Source organism: Perna viridis, chromosome 5 (genome assembly GCF_037379345.1).
Source record: "Perna viridis isolate PV_CMFRI_1.1 ecotype Kerala chromosome 5, ASM3737934v1, whole genome shotgun sequence".
NCBI lineage: Eukaryota > Metazoa > Mollusca > Bivalvia > Mytilida > Mytilidae > Perna > Perna viridis.
In genome coordinates, this window is record NC_142449.1 from 46,903,939 (window position 1) to 46,927,374 (window position 23,436).

General features: G+C 31.8%; 1 protein-coding gene across 1 annotated transcript in view; it reads left to right on the forward strand.

Moving 5' to 3' along the window:
* Window positions 1-23,436, forward strand: part of LOC148617970 (uncharacterized) — a 163,625-nt gene that overhangs the window by 72,970 nt on the left and 67,219 nt on the right. Inside the window, exons 29-34 of the mRNA XM_088585159.1 lie at window positions 2,549-2,746; window positions 9,577-9,618; window positions 10,407-10,445; window positions 14,448-14,477; window positions 20,639-20,671; window positions 22,898-23,074. Of these exons, the coding sequence (XP_088441285.1) occupies window positions 2,549-2,746; window positions 9,577-9,618; window positions 10,407-10,445; window positions 14,448-14,477; window positions 20,639-20,671; window positions 22,898-23,074 (519 nt within the window). The remainder of the gene's footprint in view (window positions 1-2,548; window positions 2,747-9,576; window positions 9,619-10,406; window positions 10,446-14,447; window positions 14,478-20,638; window positions 20,672-22,897; window positions 23,075-23,436) is intronic.

Consider the following 23,436-nt stretch of genomic DNA (forward strand, 5'->3'; position numbering starts at 1 on the left):
ACATAAAAGTTCTCTATCAAATTACACAGCTTTTTTCTGATTTTTGATTGACCCAGCAGTCCTTTTCACAAAAAAATCGTTAATGTATAATTGGTCAGTAATGACGTCACAATATTTTGACCTATTGTGACGTCTTACGATTTTTTTACACTTTTTGTCAAATTGATTACAGAGTTCTCATGTGGTATGTAAATATTTGTTTACCGTACTGGGGTTAAGATATGTCAATCAATCATCATAGTCGCTTCTTTGAAACCCTAAAGCCTATCGAAATAATGAAACCAAATGTACTCGTGTTAAAACTGATAGTCGGAAAAAAAAAACCCAAAAAAAACAAGAAATACAATGTTTTGAAATGAGTGATAATCTGCAAATCTTAAATTTTGCTTTTTTTTACATTTCTGTTTACATCAGGCTATTGAAGTTGTAAAAATTAGGCATGTATGCTATACAATATGATTTAAACTTACATATTTTCACTATAAATGCCAGAAAGCATTATGTCAATTTTTACCTAATATAAACGATGATTATTGTTAGTGGCATAGGTATGCCATTCTTTCCCCTATATAGCCTTGAACTTGTTCCAGTGCTCATCATTTTAGCTCAACGGAAAGCTTAGATGATATGTATATATATGTACAAAAGCTTGTTTGATGTAAATTTTTGAATTGTCAATTTTATAAATGCTAATTACAGGTGAGGTGGAAGAAAATCTTGGAAATTTGCATAAAGTCATAATTGTCATCTTAATAAATGTGAAAATTAAGTGTTTTCTGAAATGAAAATATCTGTTAATACATTGATATCTAAAACCGTTGTGCCCGATTATTTTTCATCTTTAATATACCATTTTGTTTCATATTGAGATCTCATTAACCATTTCTAACGTTTCCATTACTTTACATGTTGAAAAGTAATTTTCAATGTTCCACTGTGAATTCCAAGGACAAATGACATATTAAAGTCGCATAACATTGCGAAGCTTGGAAAACAAGGCTTTCAAAATCATTATGCTAATGGTGCGATGATTGTAGAAATTCTTCACAAAATTTACTTGAATAAATACTAAAAATCCACATTTTTACTTTTTCTGCTAACTGACGGCATGGAGGCAAATTACTCACAGATGTAAACAATATTCATATACTTTTGTAGTAAATTACATATATGATTTTAAAGTACACGTTCTCAGCTTTATTTTGACCACTTTTAATCAGAATACACACAAATAATGCACTTACAATGCATAGGTCTAGGTTCAGTGTGTTTTTGGTACTACATAGGGGTGGCCATTTGACCCGGAAGTTGTTAGTGAGACCTTAAGAACATTTTATGATTTTTCATATTTGTTCTTTTTTTTACATAATATGAAAGTTTGTGGTATTGCAAGTCTAATAAGACCATTACTATCAAAATCAGACATGGGACTACAAAGAAAGGGCCATTTTTATATCTTACTAAAATAACAATTTTAGGTAACTTATCATGCCATTTTGATATCTATAATTCAAGAAGTTGTAGTGTTTAATATCATTGATCATTATGAAAACATTAATATTATTTCTATTTCACTGCGTGATTCTTAGTCTGCGCTGTATGACATTTTGAGTAGCTTGAATATCCCAAGCAGTGACGTTAGGTATTTCAGGGATGACGTCAAGTTATGAGTCAGTTTTACTGATAAAAATCTTGTTGCTATTTTGCTTTTTAAAATACCTTGCACAATGCACCTCTTAAAATATAGCCAGATTACCAATGTCACTACATTGCTTTAATGGGAAAATGCAAACAATGACCAGGAAAGGCAATTTTCCTCAAATTATGCAGGACGCTTACCCTACCGGTGCACCTGGTCCATGCTCCCAGTTTTTAGTGGAGTCCGAGTTGCTCATTTGCTTTTGTTACTTTGTATGTATGATTTTAGTTACTTTATGTTCTTTGTTGTGTATGTCTGTTTTCCATGTTTGGTCTTTGTCCCTGTATTACATTCTTTTGATTACCGCTATAACCTTGTTTCCTTGATTACTCTCGTCAGAAAATCAGTAGCCATTGTAAATAAATACATCAAATATCAATAAAAAATATTGAAAATTTTGATATGCTGTACACGTGATTTAAGGAATTAGCTCTTATCTTCAGAGTGAGATTAATATACATAGGATGATCCAAATTCATAAAATAATTGTAGACAAGAAGTTATCAAAAGTGTGAAAAGTGTTTTCTTTTCAATAAAATTGGCTGTTTAAAACTGCAAATCATAATGGAACAAATCTAATTGTGTTGTCAGATAAGAATTATCATGAAATACAATAGGCATGAATCAAAATTTACTACGTAAGTCTGCACATCATGTACACTCAAATAACAAATGTTTTTATCACTGGTACTAAAAAAACAAATTGAATTTGTTTTATGCTCTAAACATAAATTTCATTTCTCCCTGTGTTGATTTTTATAAGTGCGAACACACTGAAATTCAGAATAGGTTAATATGCTATCGATTATCAGTTCTTTAAATGATTTTTTAAACTAATTATTGTTTCAGCGAAAATGTTTAAGAACGTCACCGTCTCAATTTATGGTAGTGTTCAGTGTGGTTCAGTCTATAAAGGACCAGCAAAATCGGAGGAAATAGTTAAGTTTGAATGTGGGGCTGATGGAATTCGTGGAGAAATTGTCGGCATAATAAAGTATAGCAATGGCTATCTTCAAATTAGAGAGGTCAAAGTTGTTGGTAATAAAGGCAAGTACCAAATTATTCCCTCCCTTTACTTTACATTTGTATTATGAACTATGTACTCAAATTCCTTAAAATGGTTTTTTGGAACTAATTTTATCAAATCAGAAAATGAGAACAATAGGCAAAACTTGAAAATTCTTCTGAAAATCATTTAACCGTAAATCTTTTATTATGAGGGAGGAATTGTATTAAGATACATTTATTAACAAGAAATGCACCTGATTTTTACCACACACTGTGCTGGTTTTAGACACAGTCGTTTATAGATATCCTTTTAAGTAACACCTTTTCATGAAGAGAATCTCATCATCAGTTGTTAAAGCTTGCTTTATTGTATTAAGAGTCAAAATACGATGCAAATTTGTTATAGTTATAACTAAAGAAAACATGATTACTTTTTTAATTGTTTAAACCTAGCTTTTGAAAACAGAAGACAAATATCGTATGAATTGACTTGAATAATTTAGAAACATATCAAAGAATGATTCTTGTTGACATTGAAAATTACTACCATGTAAAAACTTAGAAGACTTCATATGTAAAAAGAAATCATGATGTTTATCATGGCAACTGACCTTGGTGAGTTCAGGCTAAAATGTAGGAAAAAAGACAATGTTTATTGCCATTTTCAATCATTTGTTATATGAATTATACATTAATGATATAGTAGTCACAATACAAACATGATTAATGTAATATTTTGTCATTACAAATTGATATATAGAAATAAATTTTGACATTTCATATGTATATATCATGACGGTAATGTAACCCCCCTGTTCACATTTTCAAATAGCCGTGTTTTTGTCCTTTATAAACACTAAAAGCTAAAAATGCACGGATATGAGAAAAAAAAATCGCAAATGTTTTAAAATACTTGATCAATATCCTAACCAAAATCAATAAAAATTCATTGGGGTTAAAAGTTTTTCTATTCTACCGATCCCTAAGAAAAACCCTAAGATACAATTATTTTTCAGAGATTGGTCATGAATAAGGATTACTTTTGTCAATAGTTTTTGATTGATCAAGGGCTTCTTGAATGAAAAGGTATCAGTAGAAAAACTGTCAATAAGAAGAGTAAAGTAGAATTATAAAAGTTCATGTTCAAATGTCAAAGGTCAAGGTCAAAGTCAAGGTTTCAAATATTGATAAAATGGCACTTTTTCCCTGCAAAATAAGCTATAGGAATAGGTATTGAATTTTGTTGTATCTATATGTGTTCCAATCTGGTTTAAGGTTTTTAGATCATGTTTGAAATGAATTGCACAATTCAAGGTCAAAAGTCAAGGTCAAATTTTAAGGCGAGACCTCGAAAATCTTTTTTCCAAATATCTAAACTTCAAGATAGGATTTTTTTCGTGTACGAAATTTGAGGTATATTCCTCTTACTATAACATAATAGAAAAAAGATAGGAAGACTTGTAAATCAATTACATACACGTCAAAGTAAATGCTGAATATATTCCTTTACTGCTTATCAAAGGACAACTTTCTTGCACTTCCTCTAGTGTATATATTTGATAAGATTGACAAGTTTCAAAGCGTCGAAGTTTTTTTCTGCTTTATTGTTGGAATTTTTCAAAACAAAAGCTGTTTTTACCAATAGATTACAGAGGTAACTCCACTGCAAACATGTCACCCTCTCCGAGACAAATGACTTCACACACAGCAGCGATGCATTGCAAGCATTTTGTAGCACATTTTTTTTTTATGAGTCTGAACGAGAACAAGATTTTTCATTTTCATATACTCTGGCTACATCAGACGCAGCGAGAAAGGAGTTAAGGCTTTCCAATTCTCCTCTGATACAACTGATCCTTGACTGCTGATCAAAGTATCTGTCTCTGTACTTGCTGTAGAGTAGGCTTGACTAAATTGGCTACTTTTACCCTTGAAAAAATGAAAGGTTGATTAATATATCTGCACAGGTCATCAAAACTAATGGGATGATTCTGAAATTTCAAATAGTATTAGAACAATTATAAGATATTATGTTTACATTTTATAATGTATTAGTGAGGAAGAGAAACTGATAATGTGCCCATGGTCTTCCCTGATTATTATTCAATTGATCTTGTTGCTTTTTTTATACAATTGTGTAAAATGTAGGTCACAAATACTAATATACTAATATTTAATCTTGCTTTAGTACCCTTCTACAGTTATTTCAAGAATAACTCAACATATTATTGGTTTACTATTTCAGAAATTCCAATTCCCATGTAGCCAACATATACAACTAAACTGTAATACATGTATAACTATGAATATTCAACATCTTTTTTTTAATGTTTCAATACTATTGTCAGTAAGGTCATAATATCTAAGAAAACATAAACATAATTTGATGTAAACAAATAGATATAAATGTACTTGTGTCAACACAAGTTTTAGTTTCTCCACTCTTTACAGTGGTGAATATGTGTCTCATCGAGCTTCCACCACAGTAAAAATTAAATGCTTCTGCCTCCAAAGCAAAGTATATTATATGATTTTTGAAGTTTTATTACATTTCTGTTACATTCAAAAAACATAGAACAAGATCATTTACCGGAATGTCCCGCGCAAATGAAATTAAATAAATAACACACAAGTTCAATTATCTCCCTTTGGAGATCTCCTACACTTACTTTATTCTTTCACGCTCATCTACATATGAAGCACGATCTTACTAAAATTTCCTCAAAATCTCTTGAGTGGTTAAGGAGAAGTTGCACTTACGAAAATGTAATATACAAATCGAATTATTTTCCTTTGAGGTTCTCTGACATTATTTATATTTCTTCATGAATATCTACATTTGATGTCCAACCTTCCGATATTTTCCTTATCCAAATCCCTTGAGTTATATAGGTGGCGATGGGTTTGCAAGAAATATGGAAAGATAGACGGGTAGACATACAGGCAGACAGGCAGACAGATGGGGTGATCCCTTTATCCCAAACTTTGTATTAAAAGTTTTAAAATGAAGCAATATCATCTTAATTTTTACTTTGTTGAGATATGGAGGAGTCACAGTGGAGGAAAATAGCGACTCCATTGTGGAAAATGAGGAAATTAAAATAAGCCGTGTGCTAATGAACAAATTAGCACATATGTAAATTAAAAAAAAAAAGAAGCTTATATTTACAAATGCAAATCCGGCCATGTGAATGCATTTACTTGTTTGTAAAATTGCACCATACGTACATGTTGTAAGTTAGCATTTGCTCGGGATAAAGTGTAAATATTTATGCATGTGTCCAAATATATTTGGATGAGTATTTTTCTAAATTGATTTACATAAAGAAAATTTATAAACCTCTGTTTTTTCAACAAAAAGGTATTTTATAGACGTTCTTTGTCATGCCAGGTATTTTTCTTAAAGTAATACTATGGTGGTTAACTAAACTACCGCAGTGGATAGTTCTTCGAGCCTTGCTAATGATAGTATTAGAAATTTCTTTATACCTATTTTCGGGACAACACCAGGGAGATTTCGTGAGGCTTAGATTACAGCGGAGAATGCGTATCTGTAGTTCCGCTGCATGTTTACCACTGGGTAATTTCATGGTTTCATATGAAAAAAAACTCTTTATAATCATGTAATATGATTTTATAGATACTAAACAAATGCCAGTTTCATGCAATCAGAATGTTTTATTTGTAAGACATGTACAATGTATGCATCAAGTATTGGAAAGTGGCTTGTATCCATGCTTATTCTTTTCTATATTTAATAAGGGTAACAACAAAATTATCAAACACTATCCCAATTCATAATCAAGTCAAGTCAAAAATAAATGTAGCAAAATAGAAATTACACCATCGTAGCAGCAGGTACCGCAATCTAAATCTAGGTGTAACAGCGCACTAAACCTATCTGGTTCCATTGAGACGTGACTGTACCAGTGGTGATTAAAAAGCATTTACATGCTATCGTCATAATAAATGAATCAGCGGTCGATTCCGCACAAAAACATTTTACAAAAAACAATCATTTCTCATTATTTTAGAAAAAAAACCTGAGTATTCATCAATAAAGGACTGAAAATCTAAAAAAGAATTCGGTAAGAGACTTTTTTTAGATCCATTTCCTCATATCCTTGATTCAGGAGTCTTTTTTGTATCGCGCTAGAACTCTACCAAATAGGCTTCTGGAGCAGAGTTTTGTTGCTACAAGATTGAAGTCATCACTACAGAAGTTTTATGGTCTTCATCATGAACTCGTGGATCGTTATGATGTATCCATCAGCACCATGAAAACTGATTTATTCAACGGGTCATAGTTTACCTTTCTTCGTTTGTTTACCCCGGACTTGACTTTTTATGAGCAACTCGGCGGGTGTTTCTAGAAAAGCAGAGGACGTTTACCCTACCGTTGCACCTGGTCCGTGCTCCCAGATTTTAGTGGAGTCCGAGTTGCTCATTTACTTTTGTTACTTTGTATGTATGATTTTAGTTACTTTATGTTCTTTGTTGTTTATGTCTGTTTTCCATGTCTGGTCTTTGTTCCTAGATTACATTCTTTTGATTACCGCTATAACCTTGGTTCCCTTGATTACTCTTTTAGCAGATATTTATGTCGTTCAAAGTAATCAGAGTAGTAAATATTTGCTCTAGCATAGCGAATCAATTGTGAAATATAATCACCAAATACAGGAGACGAAGGGAAATTGCTGCATAGGTAAGGAAACTTTATGATATTAAATTAAAGTCGTCTCTTTTATCATAAATCTTTGTGCTGAGATGAAAACTGTTGTCAAATTCTAGATGTAGGTCCAAAAATGATGCTGGCTGTTTCGTTGGTCTCCTTATCTCGAGCACTGGTGGGCATATTGACGGTAACCATTTACCAAAAAGGGTTGTTGATGGACAATACATCTGTACGTATGCCATAACCCAAGTTGTCAGGCGATTTTTTGTTACAGTTATTGCCCATGAAAGATGAAAATGACTCTTTTTTTTACAATTTTCAGCCAATATCTAGAAAACAATATTAGATAGAAAGAAATGGCTGAAATGATCCCTATGATAAGTCCTACCAAAGTTTTTTGGAGTCAAAATTGTTGAACAACTCCTTATTAAATTCACTGCCCTTGAAAGACAAACTTTAACAAGGTGAGCGATTCAGGCTCCCGTGAGCCTCTTGTTTAACACGCGGTAAGTATAATAAATAAATTCAAATTTGTTTTTTTTTTTTTTTTGCTTTTGTAAGGACACTATTTTTTGCCAGAAAATTACCAACAAGTACAAAATTAACAGATGTATACTTCAAGCAATTATCTTTTCTCTTTGTATTCAATAATTTCCAGAAATCGTTATGCTTTCTCTGTTTTTATGCTTCTTCGAGTGTCTAAATTTAAAATAAACACTTCCAACACTTATAGATAAACTTTTAGTTGTAATTGTATGAAGATAAGCCTGTATTTCCTCTTAACTTTTCTATCACTTTATTGACAACTAAACAAATGTATCATACTTTGAATTATTTTTTTCTGAAAACGTGAAGAAGATAATGAAAACTAGTCTTAAATTACAGTTTTAAAAATGCAGGACATTCCGATTGCTCTCATGTTTTAGCTACCAAAATGTTTCTTAAATTCGCTGTGCACGAAATATCTACCTGATTCGCATTCCATTAAAAATGAAGTGTTCAGTGATGTAATCCTTTTGCATTTTTGAAATATGCTGGTGCACCTAGTTCATGCTCTCAGTTTATAGTGGACTCCGAGTTGCTCATGTACTTTGTATGTATTATTTCAGTTATTTTATGTTCTTTGTTGTTTTTGTCTGTCTTCCATGTCTGGTCTTTGTTCCGGAATTACATTCTTTTTATTACTGCTAGAATCTTGGTTCCCTTGATTACTCGTATATAGTTATATAAAAAGCCATCATTTAATCTCCCTGTCATAAAATTTTATTCCTTTTTTTAGTTTATATTTAAAGCGTTCAGAAATTTCAGGTCAAAATAGGCCACTTTGATTTTTGTCCAAAATCGTATGTGCTTCCATATTTGTTCCAACCAGTTGAGGTTTTGAAGTTTGACCTCAGCGGTCGTATCAAACTGTGACACTTGAAGCATGTTATTCATTCTTGTTTTAATCTAGTATCTGTACTTGGAAGATGGAATACTTAAATCGAGATGTTGCATGGAGGATTTTATTATTTAATCACTGACACATTGCTCCAAATGCTCCATCTTTTTAAAATGATAATTCTTTTAATTGGATTATAAAAAAATATTTTTTTACTTTTTTTAACCAATTGCAAAGTAGCCTCTTACCATGCATATATGATTCATTTATAAAACTACGTCTCAAATAAAATGTCAACTTGAAAAAAAACACACATGTACAGTGTTAGTATCCGTAAGAATCAGGCAGTGGGTGAAACATGGTATGAAAAAAAAATTATTTCGATAGTGTAATTTGATTATTTACACCATCAGAATCGAGGAAAACAGACAAGATTTTCCATATCATGCTAGACCATTGAGTTACAATTTCAATGAAATGCACTGAAAATGAATATTTTAAGGACAAATAACCCATTTTTTTCAAATATTCTATTGAACAATTTCTGAGTAAAGCCAGTGATGCAGAGATCGAATGATGTTTTTTTTTTCAACTAGAGAAAGTGTCCTTGAGTGATATTACATTGTCAGATTGGTGGGTTTTTGACATGCATGTTTCTGATTTTTCCCATTTTGCCTGATTATTACAAAAACGCTTACACTTAATACATAAGAAAAAAAACTGTCAGTTAAAATTTAACGATCTAAATAACATGTATAGATGAAAGTAATATTTCTAATTAGATATGTAAAAAAAACCATTTATTTGTTACAGTAAAAAGCAAGGAGGAAGAACCGGGAACAATAAAAGCAAGCGGTAAGTATAACCTATAAATATTGAACAAGTGTCTAGTAGCCGCTTGACTCCATCCGTTTGTCCGCCACGCTGAAGGAATACCTTTTTTTTGTAATATGTATCAAACTATTGTTATTATAGTTAGCAAAATGTGTATTTAAATTTTGAAGATATGTACATCCTACAATCAAGAAAATCAATTGATTTTCCAATATATTAAGTATATTGAACTTCAACACAAGCCCTCAAAAGGAAATGAACAAGGACGTGGTTCTTTATGTTATATTGCACAAAAAAAAAAAAGAAAAAAAAGAAACGTCTTAAATTCATGATCCGTTAAAAATATCGTCGTCATCTTTACTAAAAGATCATTTGGGCAAAGCAACCTACTTCGAGGTATATTAAGAAAAACAATGATAGATAAATGAATATAAAGTGAAATTCTTTATTCGTGTTGAAGAGCTTTACAAAGGTCACCATTGAGACAGAGTTGTGAGACAACCGTAATGGATAAAAAAATACTTTCATTGATAACATTTCCTTACTGTGAAGGTGTTACAACAATCTCTATTAGATCGAAGTTGTTCAGATTTTTTTTCATGGAAAAACTAAAAATGCAATTTTTGCAGTTTTTAGCAAATATCTTTCGGTTAGCTAAAGAAAATCACCAAGCATAAAGCCGTTTACAAATCACATCAAATACAATTATTTGCATCTGACAAAATTTGCAACTAAAATGCGATAATGCTTCTGCAATTTTAATTTGCCTACAATTCCTTGTTTAATTTTTGATACCTTGGTCTTTGCAGATAAATTCGCAGTACTAGAACCTGAAAACAAGCCTTCAGGTAACAAAGTGAAACATAAAGAAACATAAGTTTCTTTCTTAATATTATTATGTTTTTTATATTTTATATTTTTATGTTTCATATTTTGAATAATTTTAGCTATGTCGTCAATTTGCTTTGTTCATTCAGTTATAATGTTCGAGACAAATAAGTTAAATTGTTGATGTAAAAATGCTTGGGAGAGCCTTGCTCTAGGAAAACAAGCACGAACCTAACATATCATACATGCACAGAGACTAAAATTAGGCTGAACTATGTGCCAGCCGATAGTTTTGCTAGTGGAAAAAAAGACTGTAACCTAGAATTTGAAATGCAAATGGAAAATACAGTTCAGTCGAAACTGGTAAAACGTTTATGTTAAGAATCTTTTTTTAAAATTTTATTACCAGACTATCCAACAGGAGTATCTTCATAACTGTAGTCTCGAAACTTGTAATATTCAGAAGAAACACGGTGATGGCTGTGTATTCATATTTCATTAGTCAAGCATACTCGCTTGATTCATTTTACGATCTTTAGTCACCTATTTGCATCTCCATACTGGACAGCAGGTTAGTAGTCTCAGAAGCACTTGAAGTTGTGTATAGATGTGCTTAAAAGTGATTGTACTATGTTAATCTGAGCTAATGATGTTGAAAACCTATTAAAGGCAATGGCCCGAGTATACTTATATTTTTTTTTATCAAAGACATGCTGGATTTGATTTAAGTAGAGCTCTGCCTAAAACCAGACATTGGGTTACAGTGAGTGATTCATGCATTTCTTAATCCCAAATATATGTTTTAATTCTTCTGTAGGCCCAATAGAAACTGTTTAAGAAAATATAAATAGTCCACTGGAGGATATTAAAACTTATATTTTTGTTCTGTTCTACTACCGAAAAAGTAGGGGGTAATTTACTGCCGGAATTTTACACTATAACCAGTAAAATATTTCAAGATTTATAGGAGATCCCCAATATTTTTTTTCTTGGAAATGCGTCAAAGCGCCTCAAAAAACTTTATAAAAAAAGTGAAAGTGCAAATGAAAGATGCCCACTGGAGATGATACTAATTGGATTTTGGTTACGTTCTAGTACAGAAAAACTACAGGAAAACTTCCTAGCAGAATTTTTTTACATTTTACACTATAACCAGTCAAATATTATTTCACGATAAGTTGCAGGTACAGGCTATAAACATTGGTGGAATTATTTTTTATGAACAAACAAATATATTCATACAGTTTCATTGATTATCTTAAAATATGATTTATTATCCCCTGTCTTGTCGTTAGACAGAACCATACTTAAAGGGTAATAGTCTTCAAATATATGAATTAGGAACTTTCTGCTGAAAACTTATTTGATATTTGATTGGTGTAAAACTCACTACGACAATGAAAGAAATAACCAACAGAAGAATTAATCGTGTGTTCTTTTTTTCTATTTATTTGGTTATAAATTCCGTAATAGTGTATTAATAGCTTTGAAATGTATTAATATCTTTAGAATTGTTCGACAAAATTTTCTGTCTTTAAATTGATATTCATATTGATTTCCGAAAAATGACAAAAAGGATGCAAACTTATCATTTGTCTCAATAACATATTTGCAGTTCATGGCTAAACTGTTTAAAGGTTCTTCAAAACTTCGAAATCTATGTTCAAGAATTCTTCCCAAAGATTAAGTCAAACAATAATAGTACACATATGCTTGATTTAGACACTACATAAAACAAATACTGTCTTTAAAAGAGATAGCCGACGCAGTAATTTTTTTTTTACTTAAAATTTTCAAAATTTCATTCAAGAAAATAACACATGACACGCAATTTCAATTTTCGATACACCACTAAACATAAGTATTTGGCCAATCATATATATATATATATATATATATATTATAGATTTTTGTTGCCTTGTCATAGCATGATATTTTTAGGAGCTGAAGTTAAAGCATTGGTTATCATAAAAAATGAATTGATTCTTACGAAATAAAAATCATGTTTGTATTATTATTTCATTGCTACGCTACGTTGTTTACAGGAATAATTTACACAATGCACTTAAGCTTGTTGAGCGCAATTCTCTGTTTTTCAAAAAAAAAAAAAAACAAAACAAAACAAAACAAAACAAAAACAAAAACAAAACAAAACAAAAACAAAAACAAAACAATTAAAATAAAAAAACAAAACAATACAAAAAAATATAAACAAACAAACAAAGGAAAACAATAATAGCTTTTATTTTGATTACAGCGTTCGGGTGGTTACTATACTACTAAAATGGTCTTTCCATTTCATTTTCGTTTGATCTATTTGGCCATTGTGGCAGTGTAACAATGTTATTTTTGTGAATTTCAATTGCAAACTACGAATACTGCACTCAGAGATAAGATCATAACTGTTTATTAAGGTGCGTGTAGTCCATTCTCCCAGTTTTTAGTGGAGTCCGAGTTTCTCACTTTGTATGTATTGCTTTGGTTATTTTATGCTCTATATTGTGTATATTTATGTTCCTTTTATGGTATTTGTCCCTGGATAATATTCTTTTGATTAACGCAAAAATTTTGGTTCCCTTGATTACTCTTTAAAAAGTACATGATATAAATTTAACTCTATAATAAAATAGAACAGGATGTTATATTTCTATTTTGAGAAAAGACTTTTAAAAGGGTTTCTCAATAGCAAAAAAGCGAAAATAAGAAGTTTGGAAAATCTTTTTAATCCTCCATCAAAAGGCAAACATGAAACTATATCGATATTCTGTACCTTTAAAACAAAACATATTTCACGGTGAAAATAAATGTCAAAAATGCATCTTAATAATAATCGAAATTCCCATGTTTGCCTTTTATATATCCTTGAAATTAAAAAAAAATACCTTGAAGATTAAAATCCTGCTTTTTTTTTTAGGTATATTTGAATGTTTTTTTTTTTTTCAGGTACTGTCTTAATCTGCTTACTTATGATAAAGAAATTTAATGAAATGCTCTGCTGGAAAACACTGAATATTTCTTTTTTTCTAGAAAAAATGAGTGGTAATATTTGTTCCTTCGAATTTCACAAAACAATAAAATACAACAACTCCAGTTTTTAACAATATTCTTGTGCAAGGACATTTCTATTCATAATTAAATATACACATTGGTGCATTTCAGTATAGAAATGGTCTTAAACAGGATTTCAAAATTGAAAAGGGCACTGTTTATTGAAATCATTGTTTTCACATATAATACATTGGTGTGTGGATATACGATGTGATTTCATATAAAAGCTAGCTGTATTATTACCTTGAATTTGTCTTAACTATCCATAAGATAAATTTATCATGACTACATAAATGGTTTCCATTGATTACAGCAGAATTTATACTTATTGCATATATCAAAGGTTGGTTTCCGTGGCAACACGTTTGCAAAAGTAAAATACAATACTAATTTTGATGTTAATATGTCATGTGAAATTATTTTTTGTAATTATAAATGAATTTAAAAGTCTGATATTTTGTAATGATTTTGATCCATACAGAGAAAGGCTCTTAAAAACTCTTCATATTTCTGATTTTGTGGTGGTGTGAAATCTATTATGTCTGCCTTATTTTTTACTTGACTTGATTATGTTCCTGCAATTATGTTCTTGCCCTTAGGGGTCAATGATCAATACGGAAAGCCATTTTCACCAAAATATGCATTTCTCGGAAACATGTCAGTAACTAACTTATGGTCTTATCAATCACTTACTTTACACGTTAAAAGTGTATAAATAAAACACGATGTGAATAGACATAAAATCTGCCTACTAACAATATTTTAAAGAATGATTTTTCAAATGTGAAAAACGGATTGTTATTTTGTGAGACATGAAGTCATTTTTTCGAAAGCACATAAAAAAACTTGCCATTGCACCTAGCAGTTATGTCGACGAGTGACGTAATTTTATCTCAGTTAATTTTCAGTACATGATATCTACTTGCAAACTTTGCGTGCATCAACAATCAAACATCTTCATTTTGTTATTTCAGTCAAATATGAGAAAGAGATGTCTGCTTTCAGTAAGTTCATGTACTTTATATAATGGATAAGTAAATAGCTGTTTTAAATGGTGTTATTACATAGAATACAATACACAAAAAGATAAAGAAAAGTAGGTAAGTAAAACAGCATGCATACTTTACCCTACCGGTGCACCTGATCCATGCTCCCAGGTTTTAGTGGAGCTCGAGTTGCTCATTTACTTTTGTTACTTTGTATGTATGATTTTAGTTACTTTATGTTCTTTGTTGTGTATGTCTGTTTTCCATGTCTGGTCTTTGTCCCTGGATTACATTCTTTTGATTACCGCTATAACCTTGGTTCCTTTGATTACTCTTTTATATCTAATATTTTGTTTAAAACGTAATAATTAACAGAAATTAACATGTAGCTGTTCATCTAACGAGACAGTAATTATATAGAATGTACTTTACAATTCAAGATTAAGGGGGAATATTCTATTATGACACTAATTATACAAAAGGAACTATTGGATTTTCTATGTTGAATATTTCCTAAGAGCAGACAGATTGGAATGAATAATTATGCATTCCATCATATAGACCTGCAAAACAACTTAACAACAAAACTAAAAATGTGTAGCCTTTTTTAGGTGTATCGCATATTACAGAATTTGCATGATTCTTATAAATACATCTACTTAAATATAGTTCGGTTTTGATAAAATATTCAAAATTTGAACTTTTCGTTCCTGATGAATTATCCTCGCGCAAGAGGATGTGGGTGTAAAACGAGTATGCATTGTGAACTGAAAAAGTAAAACTAAAATAAATTTACCGAGATCAAGTACGTTGGATATTCGATGATCGATATTCGACATTCAAACTTTTCAATATCAAACTGAATATCAAGCGGGATTTTTTTCTGTTCGAAATTCGTTTTACATTGTCTTCCGAGTTATATATTGAATATAGAATGGATTTGAATATCAAACTGAATATCAAACAGGAGTGTTTGGATGTTTGATATTCGTTTGACATTCGTTTCCGGTTTATATATTGAATATAGAACGGATTTGAATATCAAACGGGATTTTGGTCTGTTCGATATTCGTTTGACATTCCCTTCTGAGTTATATATTGAATATAGAATGGATTTGAATATCCAACTGAATATCAAACGGGATTCTTTCTGTTCGATATTCGTTTGACATTCGTTTCCGGTTTATATATTGAATATAGAATGGAATGGATTTGAATATCAAACTGAATGTCAAACATGAATTTTGGTTTTTTTTTTGTTTTTGTTTTTGCTGTTTAATATTCGTTTGACATTTGTTTCTGGTTTATATATTGAATAAAGAATAGGTTGGAATATCAAACTGAATATCTAACGGTATTTGTTTTGCTGTGCGATATTCGTTTGACATTCGTTTCCGGGTTATATATTGAATATAGAACGGATTTGAATATCAAATCAAACTGAATATCAAACAGTAGTTTGGTCTGTTCGATATTCGTTTGACATTCGTTTCCGGTTTATATATTGAATATAGAACTGTTTTGAATATTAAACTGAATATCAAGGGTACACTATACAGTTACATTAAGGTACACTGTTTCGTACACCAAGTTACCCTCGTCAATTTTTTTGAAACTTAAAATTAAAAGTTGAAAGTTGGTGGATATATTGTTTAAATGTAGTTAAGCATTTATACATAGACAGATGTAATATATATTGTGGTAAGCAGGTGTAACTAAAATGAAAAATGGTATCCGGAACGTTTCAGTCCCCTGCCGTATTAGGTTTTCTCCTCAGCATCAGATGGCAATTTTTCAAAATACCTTATTTCACACGAATTTTTTTAACTAAAATTGTGAGAGAATGAATGGAAAAGGGTGTTATTATTTTCACAATTTTTCCACCTACTCCATGCGTGCTTTCATCCTGTGGTTGTGTCTAAGTGCCTGTTATTTTATAAACATAGTATTTTGCTTAAGTTTTGAACAGGCACCCCTGATTTCTACTAAACTCAGTAATATTTTTTTCAGTATGTTACCATGGCTACTGGATTTTTTAACAATAATCACTAAATTACTTATAAATGACTTGAACATGAACACACCAAGGATTTTAAAAATATGCACTTTTTTATGACAAAACACTAGAAATTTATTTGCGGGCTGCCTCAAAACAGCTCCATTTCAACAAAATGAGACCAATTTTTCAGAAATTACCTCACTGTATTGTAGTACCTGTTTGATATTCAGTTTGATATTCAAATCCGTTCTTATATTCAATATATAAACCGGAAACGAATGTCAAATGAATATCGAACAGCAAAAAAATCCTGTCTGATATTCAGTTTGATATTCAAATCCATTCTATATTCAATATATATCCCAGAAATGAATGTAAAACGAATATCGAACATACCAAACTCCTGTTAGATATTCAGTTTGATATTCAAATCCGTTCTGTACTCAATATATAACCTGGAAACGATTTTCAAACGAATATCGAACAGCAAAAAATCCTGTTTGATATTCATTTGATATTCATTTAGTGTTTATATTCTTAAAAGTTGCCAGAAATGAATATCAAAAAATTTACCGTTTGACATTCAGTTTGATGTTGAAAAGTTTGAATGTCGATTATAGAACATTGAATATCCAACGTACTTGGTCTCGGTAATAAATTTAACTTTTGCAGTTTGGTTGATCACCGAAGCAATTGCTTCTAAATCTTTACTTTTATTTATGATCAACTTTATTCATACGATTATTCTTTGTAACATTGACGCCAGATACGTAAAATATATATGAAGAAGTTGTAGACGGGAAACAGACACACATAACAAAGAATATAAAATAACAAAAATGACACGTACAAAGCAACAAAAGCAAATAACCAACTCGGACTCCACTGTGATTGTCATATAGTTTGGTCAATAGTTTTCCCTTACCATCGTCTCTAAGTGTAGGTCAAACTATGAGACTGAATCCACAGTGTAGTATTCTTTGTCTTAAGTTCTTCGAGGTAGATTTTAATGAACATCCAATATGTGAATAACCAAAACGTTAGCGGATTCATTATATTGAACATTATATTAGGTCGATCTGCCCTCCTGTATCCACCCAGCCTTTTTCATCTAGTCGATTCAGTCCCATTTTTCAAAATTCGAACGTTCTTCTGGAAACCCCCAAAACTAGAATATTATCGTAATTAGTAGCATCAATACATGCTTTTCCCAATACTTAGTTCAAAATACGTACTTATCATCATTTTACATCGTTGTTACTCTAAAGAGATGGAACACCTACATACAAATACGCAGAATTGGTAAGAGATTCATGCTCCATACTTGTGAAAACAATTCTCAATCATCCTCTTAATATACCAAAGATGATGTTGTCAAATGCTGGATTTTTTTTTTATCAGAACCTATTTGTCCAGTCCGTTTGACGGTGGGATCATATTGTGCATTGCTAATCGCTGACCTATTTCTTTTCATTTGTTAGGCTGACTTTATAGGAAATCTAATCCAAAAGAAGGAACATCAGTTAGCCAGATCCCTTGATGTCGGTTGTTTCTGCCTTATATGTTACATATTGTCTTTAAACGCTCATAAATTCAGGGGTTTCATGCTTTTCATTTCTCAATAAAAATTAATGACGATTACACTATAACTTATCATTCTGTGTTAATTTATGGCAGCATCCCTTCATCGGCTGCATATGCACAAATGCCGCCAAATTTGCTTATTTTTTATATTGCCCATGAAGCATTAAATGCTCTACAAACATCTACATCATGATATAACATTACATGTTTCCTCAGTCATATTTGATACATTTTTAACGATAATGTCATGTTTTCGACGGAACATGATTATTCTCAAACATTTTATACTTATTGACTGGGTATTAGGGGAAAACAAACTTACTATTCCCCGAATATGCAGTTAGTAAGTAACCGACACGCAAATCGGACTTCTGACTGGGCACTGGCCATGACGTCGGTGTCGTCTAATTGAAATGGAATCTCTGGTTTCGACCTTGAATAATAATGCCGTTAATTCCGAATAATAGCTAATACTGTAACAGTTATGCAATTTCCACGATGTATAATTTCGTTTGTGGTCAAATAAGTACAGGGAGCGCAATTTTTTTTCGCGCAACTCATCAGAACGGTAGGACTATTCTCATAACTCTTGTAAGGAAAAAAATTACGGAGGTGTAATAAACACGCCATGTACGGCCGCTTTATTGATTGTTTTCTTTTTTTTATCATATTTTTTTTTATAACTATCAACTTAAAACTTTAGAATTTACCATTAGGTTTTTATCGGGCACGTGTATTCAGTTCAATATATCAAAATGAAGATTGAAAACTAATTATGCAGCATTTTCCTGTGTGGTTTCGTTGAGATTTGTGTAAATATATTACTTCGTTATAAAACCACAAACATTTCTTCTTACTTTTTTTGTAAATCTACTGAGCGCACATTCGTAGAAAATTAAATTGATGTTTACTGAATGAAGAAAATGAGTGAACGTGTAATTCTCGTTGCACGCTTCTTTAATCAATGATAGCTTATGAGACTGACTTTATAGCTGACCTGATCCGATAGAAAGAACATTGTTTAGCTAAAGACTTTAATCTCAGTTTCCGCTATAAAGATGACATATTATCGTTAAACAATCTTAGTTTAGGGGATTTAATACACTTTGAAGTCAGCCTCATATCTTGACATACATTAGAGATCGATGGTAAAGGAAGACTATTGACCAAATTTTACGACAAACTTTACGACAAACAAATGATTTTTCATTCAGTATTGTCTACTTTCCTAACATCTGTGGCAGCAGCCCTTCAGCAATTGTGTATGGAGTTTTCATATCACAACTCATACGTTATGCAAAAGCTTGCGGTAACTACGCAGACTTTTTGTATCACGCTAGACCTCTTAAAATTAGGCTTTTGGAAAGGGTTATGTTGCTACAAGATTGAAGTCATTACTATAGAACTTTTATGGTCGTCATCATGAACTCGTAGGTCGTCATGGTGTATCAATCTGCACCATGAGAACTGATTTGTTCAATGTTTCATAGTTTTCCTTTCCTCTTTTTTCTACACAGAACTTGATTTTTTACGAGCAACTTGGCGATAGTTTTCAGAAAAGCACAGGATCCTGACCCTAACCTTGCACCTAGTCCTTGCTCCCAGTTTTAGTGGAGTCCGAGTTGCTCATTTACTTTTGTTAATTTGTACGTATTGTTTTAGATAGTTTAGGTTCTTTGTTGTGTGTGTCTGTTTTCCATGTCTGGTCTTAGTTCCTTGATTACATTTTTTTTTATTTCCGCTAGAATCTTGGTTCCCTTGAATACTCTTTGTGGATATAATTCATAAAGTTCTTTGTTCTATTATAATGACTGTAATGTCTTATATTTCTTTAGAATGTATAGGCTCGATTTCTAAACAGTGTTAAGCGTTTGTAAAATGCAGGTCTGGGTGTCAAAAGAATAGGCCTGCAGCAGCGCTAACTTTGTCGTGAAAGGCGACTTAATAGTACTCAGAAATCTAGCCGGGGGCTAGGCGCTCTGCCCACAGAGCAACTGGGATGTGTGCCCAAGGTGGTGGAATGGGGTACCCTTGGCGTGTTACATGCTGGGGTTGCCAGGCTATAATACAGAAAACCTGACCGCTAACCATAGTAGTGCACCGTGTTGGGAAAGATGCCACGTTGGCTATCAAAATTTGTCGACCCTATTATCCTTGTGTCCCATCCCTTTTTTTCATTCATCATCATCATTTCATGTTCATCGCCTGAAAATAGCTGAAATATTGCTGCTCGGGCGTTAAACCCCAACAATCAATCAATCAATAAAATTTAGCCCATGTTCCACACTTGATAATCCATAATCCGTGTAATCCGACATCGATCTCAATTTTAAGATTACTTTTGCAATAAAACTTTTTAAGTCAACTTTAAAACGAAATTATTCGTAAAAAGGATTTCAAATTTGATGTGCAGCTTCTGCATGACCACCAGTACATAACTTATATTCTAATTCTGAGTTGGTTGAATATACGTACCATGAACATGTTTTTCTACCTTTGTTAATTAAATATCTATTATAAAATCATATCATATCTCATAGAATATAAAATCTTGGTTGCATTGATTATTTTTTAATTGGTTGTTTTTTTCTTGTAGAAAAAACATTTCGTCGGATTTTAACGCTGAAAAGTAAGTACTTTTTTTCAATTTAGTTGAAGGATATAGGACGCAATTTTGAAGGAGTTACAAGTATAATTTTTTTTCAGATATCTTTTATTCTAATTATTAAAATAGCCGAGTTTCATTTTTAGCAAATTATACCCTTATTTTAGGATTAAACAGTTATTATCGGTCGTTCATGCATGTATAAAGCTCCCAAACTCAATTAACGGCCGAAGGCTGTTCATGTTATGTTTGGGAGTGGCGAGATTCGTTCATACATCCATTAACGACCGGAAATAGTTTAATCCTTATAAATCTATCCCGACATTTAGGAATTATTTTTTTTTAAATGTGTTGAACCGGTAAATGTATTTATAGAATCTAGTTCTGGGACAATTTAATTTTGGGGCGAATTTACTTATTGTTAGATTTTAAGCATTTATAAGTTTCTTTCCCTCGAGCTGAAAATTACTCTCTGTAAACCAATTGTACCGGTAAAAATCAATGTGGATGTAATAAACTACGACTATATAATGCCGTTTAGTTCGTTGCCACTCTCTTTCGAACTACACGGCAGCCATATTGGTTTCAATCTGACGGCATGTATGAATGATCTGGCGAAGTTTATGCAAGTATGAACTTCCTTGCAAAAACGTTCTCGCCCCCCCCCCCCAAAAAAAAAAAACAAAAAAAAAAAAACAAAAAAAAAATGGCTATAAGCATGAAGAATCTTATGATTAGGATTATATTGAAATCATCTTGATTGTCCGCTTGTTCCTGTTTCCTTTTCCAAAATATCTAAGTTTTATTTCAATTGAATGCTTAGATATATATTAAATAATTTGTTTTGCTTCATGGTGACTTGTAACATTTATTGCTTTTCTTGGTTCCACGCTCATCTACTTCCTGTTTAGTTAACGAAGACTTCGGTAATTAAAGGTGCTGTATTAAGGACATTTTCGTCACAAGTTTTAGGGAATGCTGAAACATTTGGTAAAATACTTCTGCATGTTGACTTGTATCGTGCCCCCTTTTTAAGCCCCTCCCTGTCTTAATGTGTTTTCTTCAAATGTCTGTCGCTTACACCGATCAGCGATTTATACAAATACAAATTTGGGTACATGTAAATCCCCATATTTTAATAATGTGTTTTAAATCCGTCTAAACCATCTGAAGTTGGTTATATCATCATAATTGACTACTAGAAGGATAAAAACACCGAATTTGTTGCCAAGAACAAAGTTTTGGCATTTTTGATCACTGGTCACATGGTGCTGATGCTGATTAATCTATATAAGTTAAAGGTATCTAATCACGGTGTCGGGTGAATTGGGTAATGAGGTAGTAACATGCGCGGGAAAATGGGTGTGTTGCCTGAAAATGGTGATTTTTAACCGGATGTGGTGATCACCAGGGGTAAGACAGTGTCCAACGTGCAATTTTTCTAAAGCTTGTTCCCTCTGATGGTAATTTAAGCCAAAACTTGATCATTACAGTCGTAAGTGGAAGGTCAGGGGTGCCCAGAGGGGTCACTTATGAGAAAAAAATTAGGATTTTTTGCAATGTTTGGCTTTAGATTTGCCTAAAACCGAAAGTTGTAAGTGTATGGGGTTGACATCGTGCGAGTGGTGACTGCCGTCATTATTCTATAGAAACCAAATGAAATGAAGCACTATGGATCCACTCTGCTGTTGTTAAAGCCGAGAATTGAGCTCTATGCCTAAAAAATTTCTTGTTCAGCTGTCAAGTCCATATGTTTGCTAAAACTCTGTATAATATAGCCTCATTTTAAAGCACATTCACTCTGCTTGCATATGAAATCAAATTTCTAAAACTAAAAATAAAATTGCCAGAACCCAAAAATCGGAAAGCAGCCCATGACCGTATATATACGGTTTCCGCATGGTAAGGGTTATATTACAACTGAACATTTATTTTTTTTTGTTGTTTTAGTAATATTTATTCTGTTTAATTTAAATGTTTGAACCGTATAACAAGGTGCCATGCCACAATAGAAAGGCTGGAATTGGTTTCATTTTATCTTGCAAAACCATTAAAAGACAGAAAGAATTGTGTTAATGGTGATTATTCTTGAAGATAAGGCACTTTTTTTTTTAAAATGTTGAGGGTTCTTTTAAGATTTATACGTATCACCTTTCTTTTTAAACTAGTGAATGTGCATCGAATATTTGAAAATTTCTGTATTTTTGAAACTGTTGATTTTCAAATCAAATGGTCATTTATTAATTTTAGGCGATGGAATGCGCACAGATTCAAGCTCTCGGTCAAATCACCAAAATGGAGTTGATGGTTTACTTAAAACAGAAGTACTTACCAGTGCAGAGAAAGACCCGTGGTGGAAAGCAGATATGAATGATTATTTTAATGTTGCAATGGTTAAAGTAATAATGCCTACTAAAAGATTGCAAAGTAAGTAAAGATAATTATGCCACGGAAAAAAGACAGCTATGTTAAAAGGCAATTAATGCACCTGCTAATAATTAAATTAAAACATATTAAATACAAAAAGAGATCAAAAGGTATTCAACAAGTGTTAACACACCTCTAAGTAAGCTCTTAAAGATTGATTGATTGTTGGGGTTTAACGCAATATTTCAGCTATATTCAGCCGATGAACATGAAATGGATGATAAAAAGAACATGAAATGATGATGATGAAATAATAATAAGATTGGACACAAGGATAATAGGGTCGACAAATTTTGATTGTCACTAGAAAAAAAGAGGGCTGGGTAGGGTCAGGCGAAGAGCAAAGGTTCTTACTCGTATCG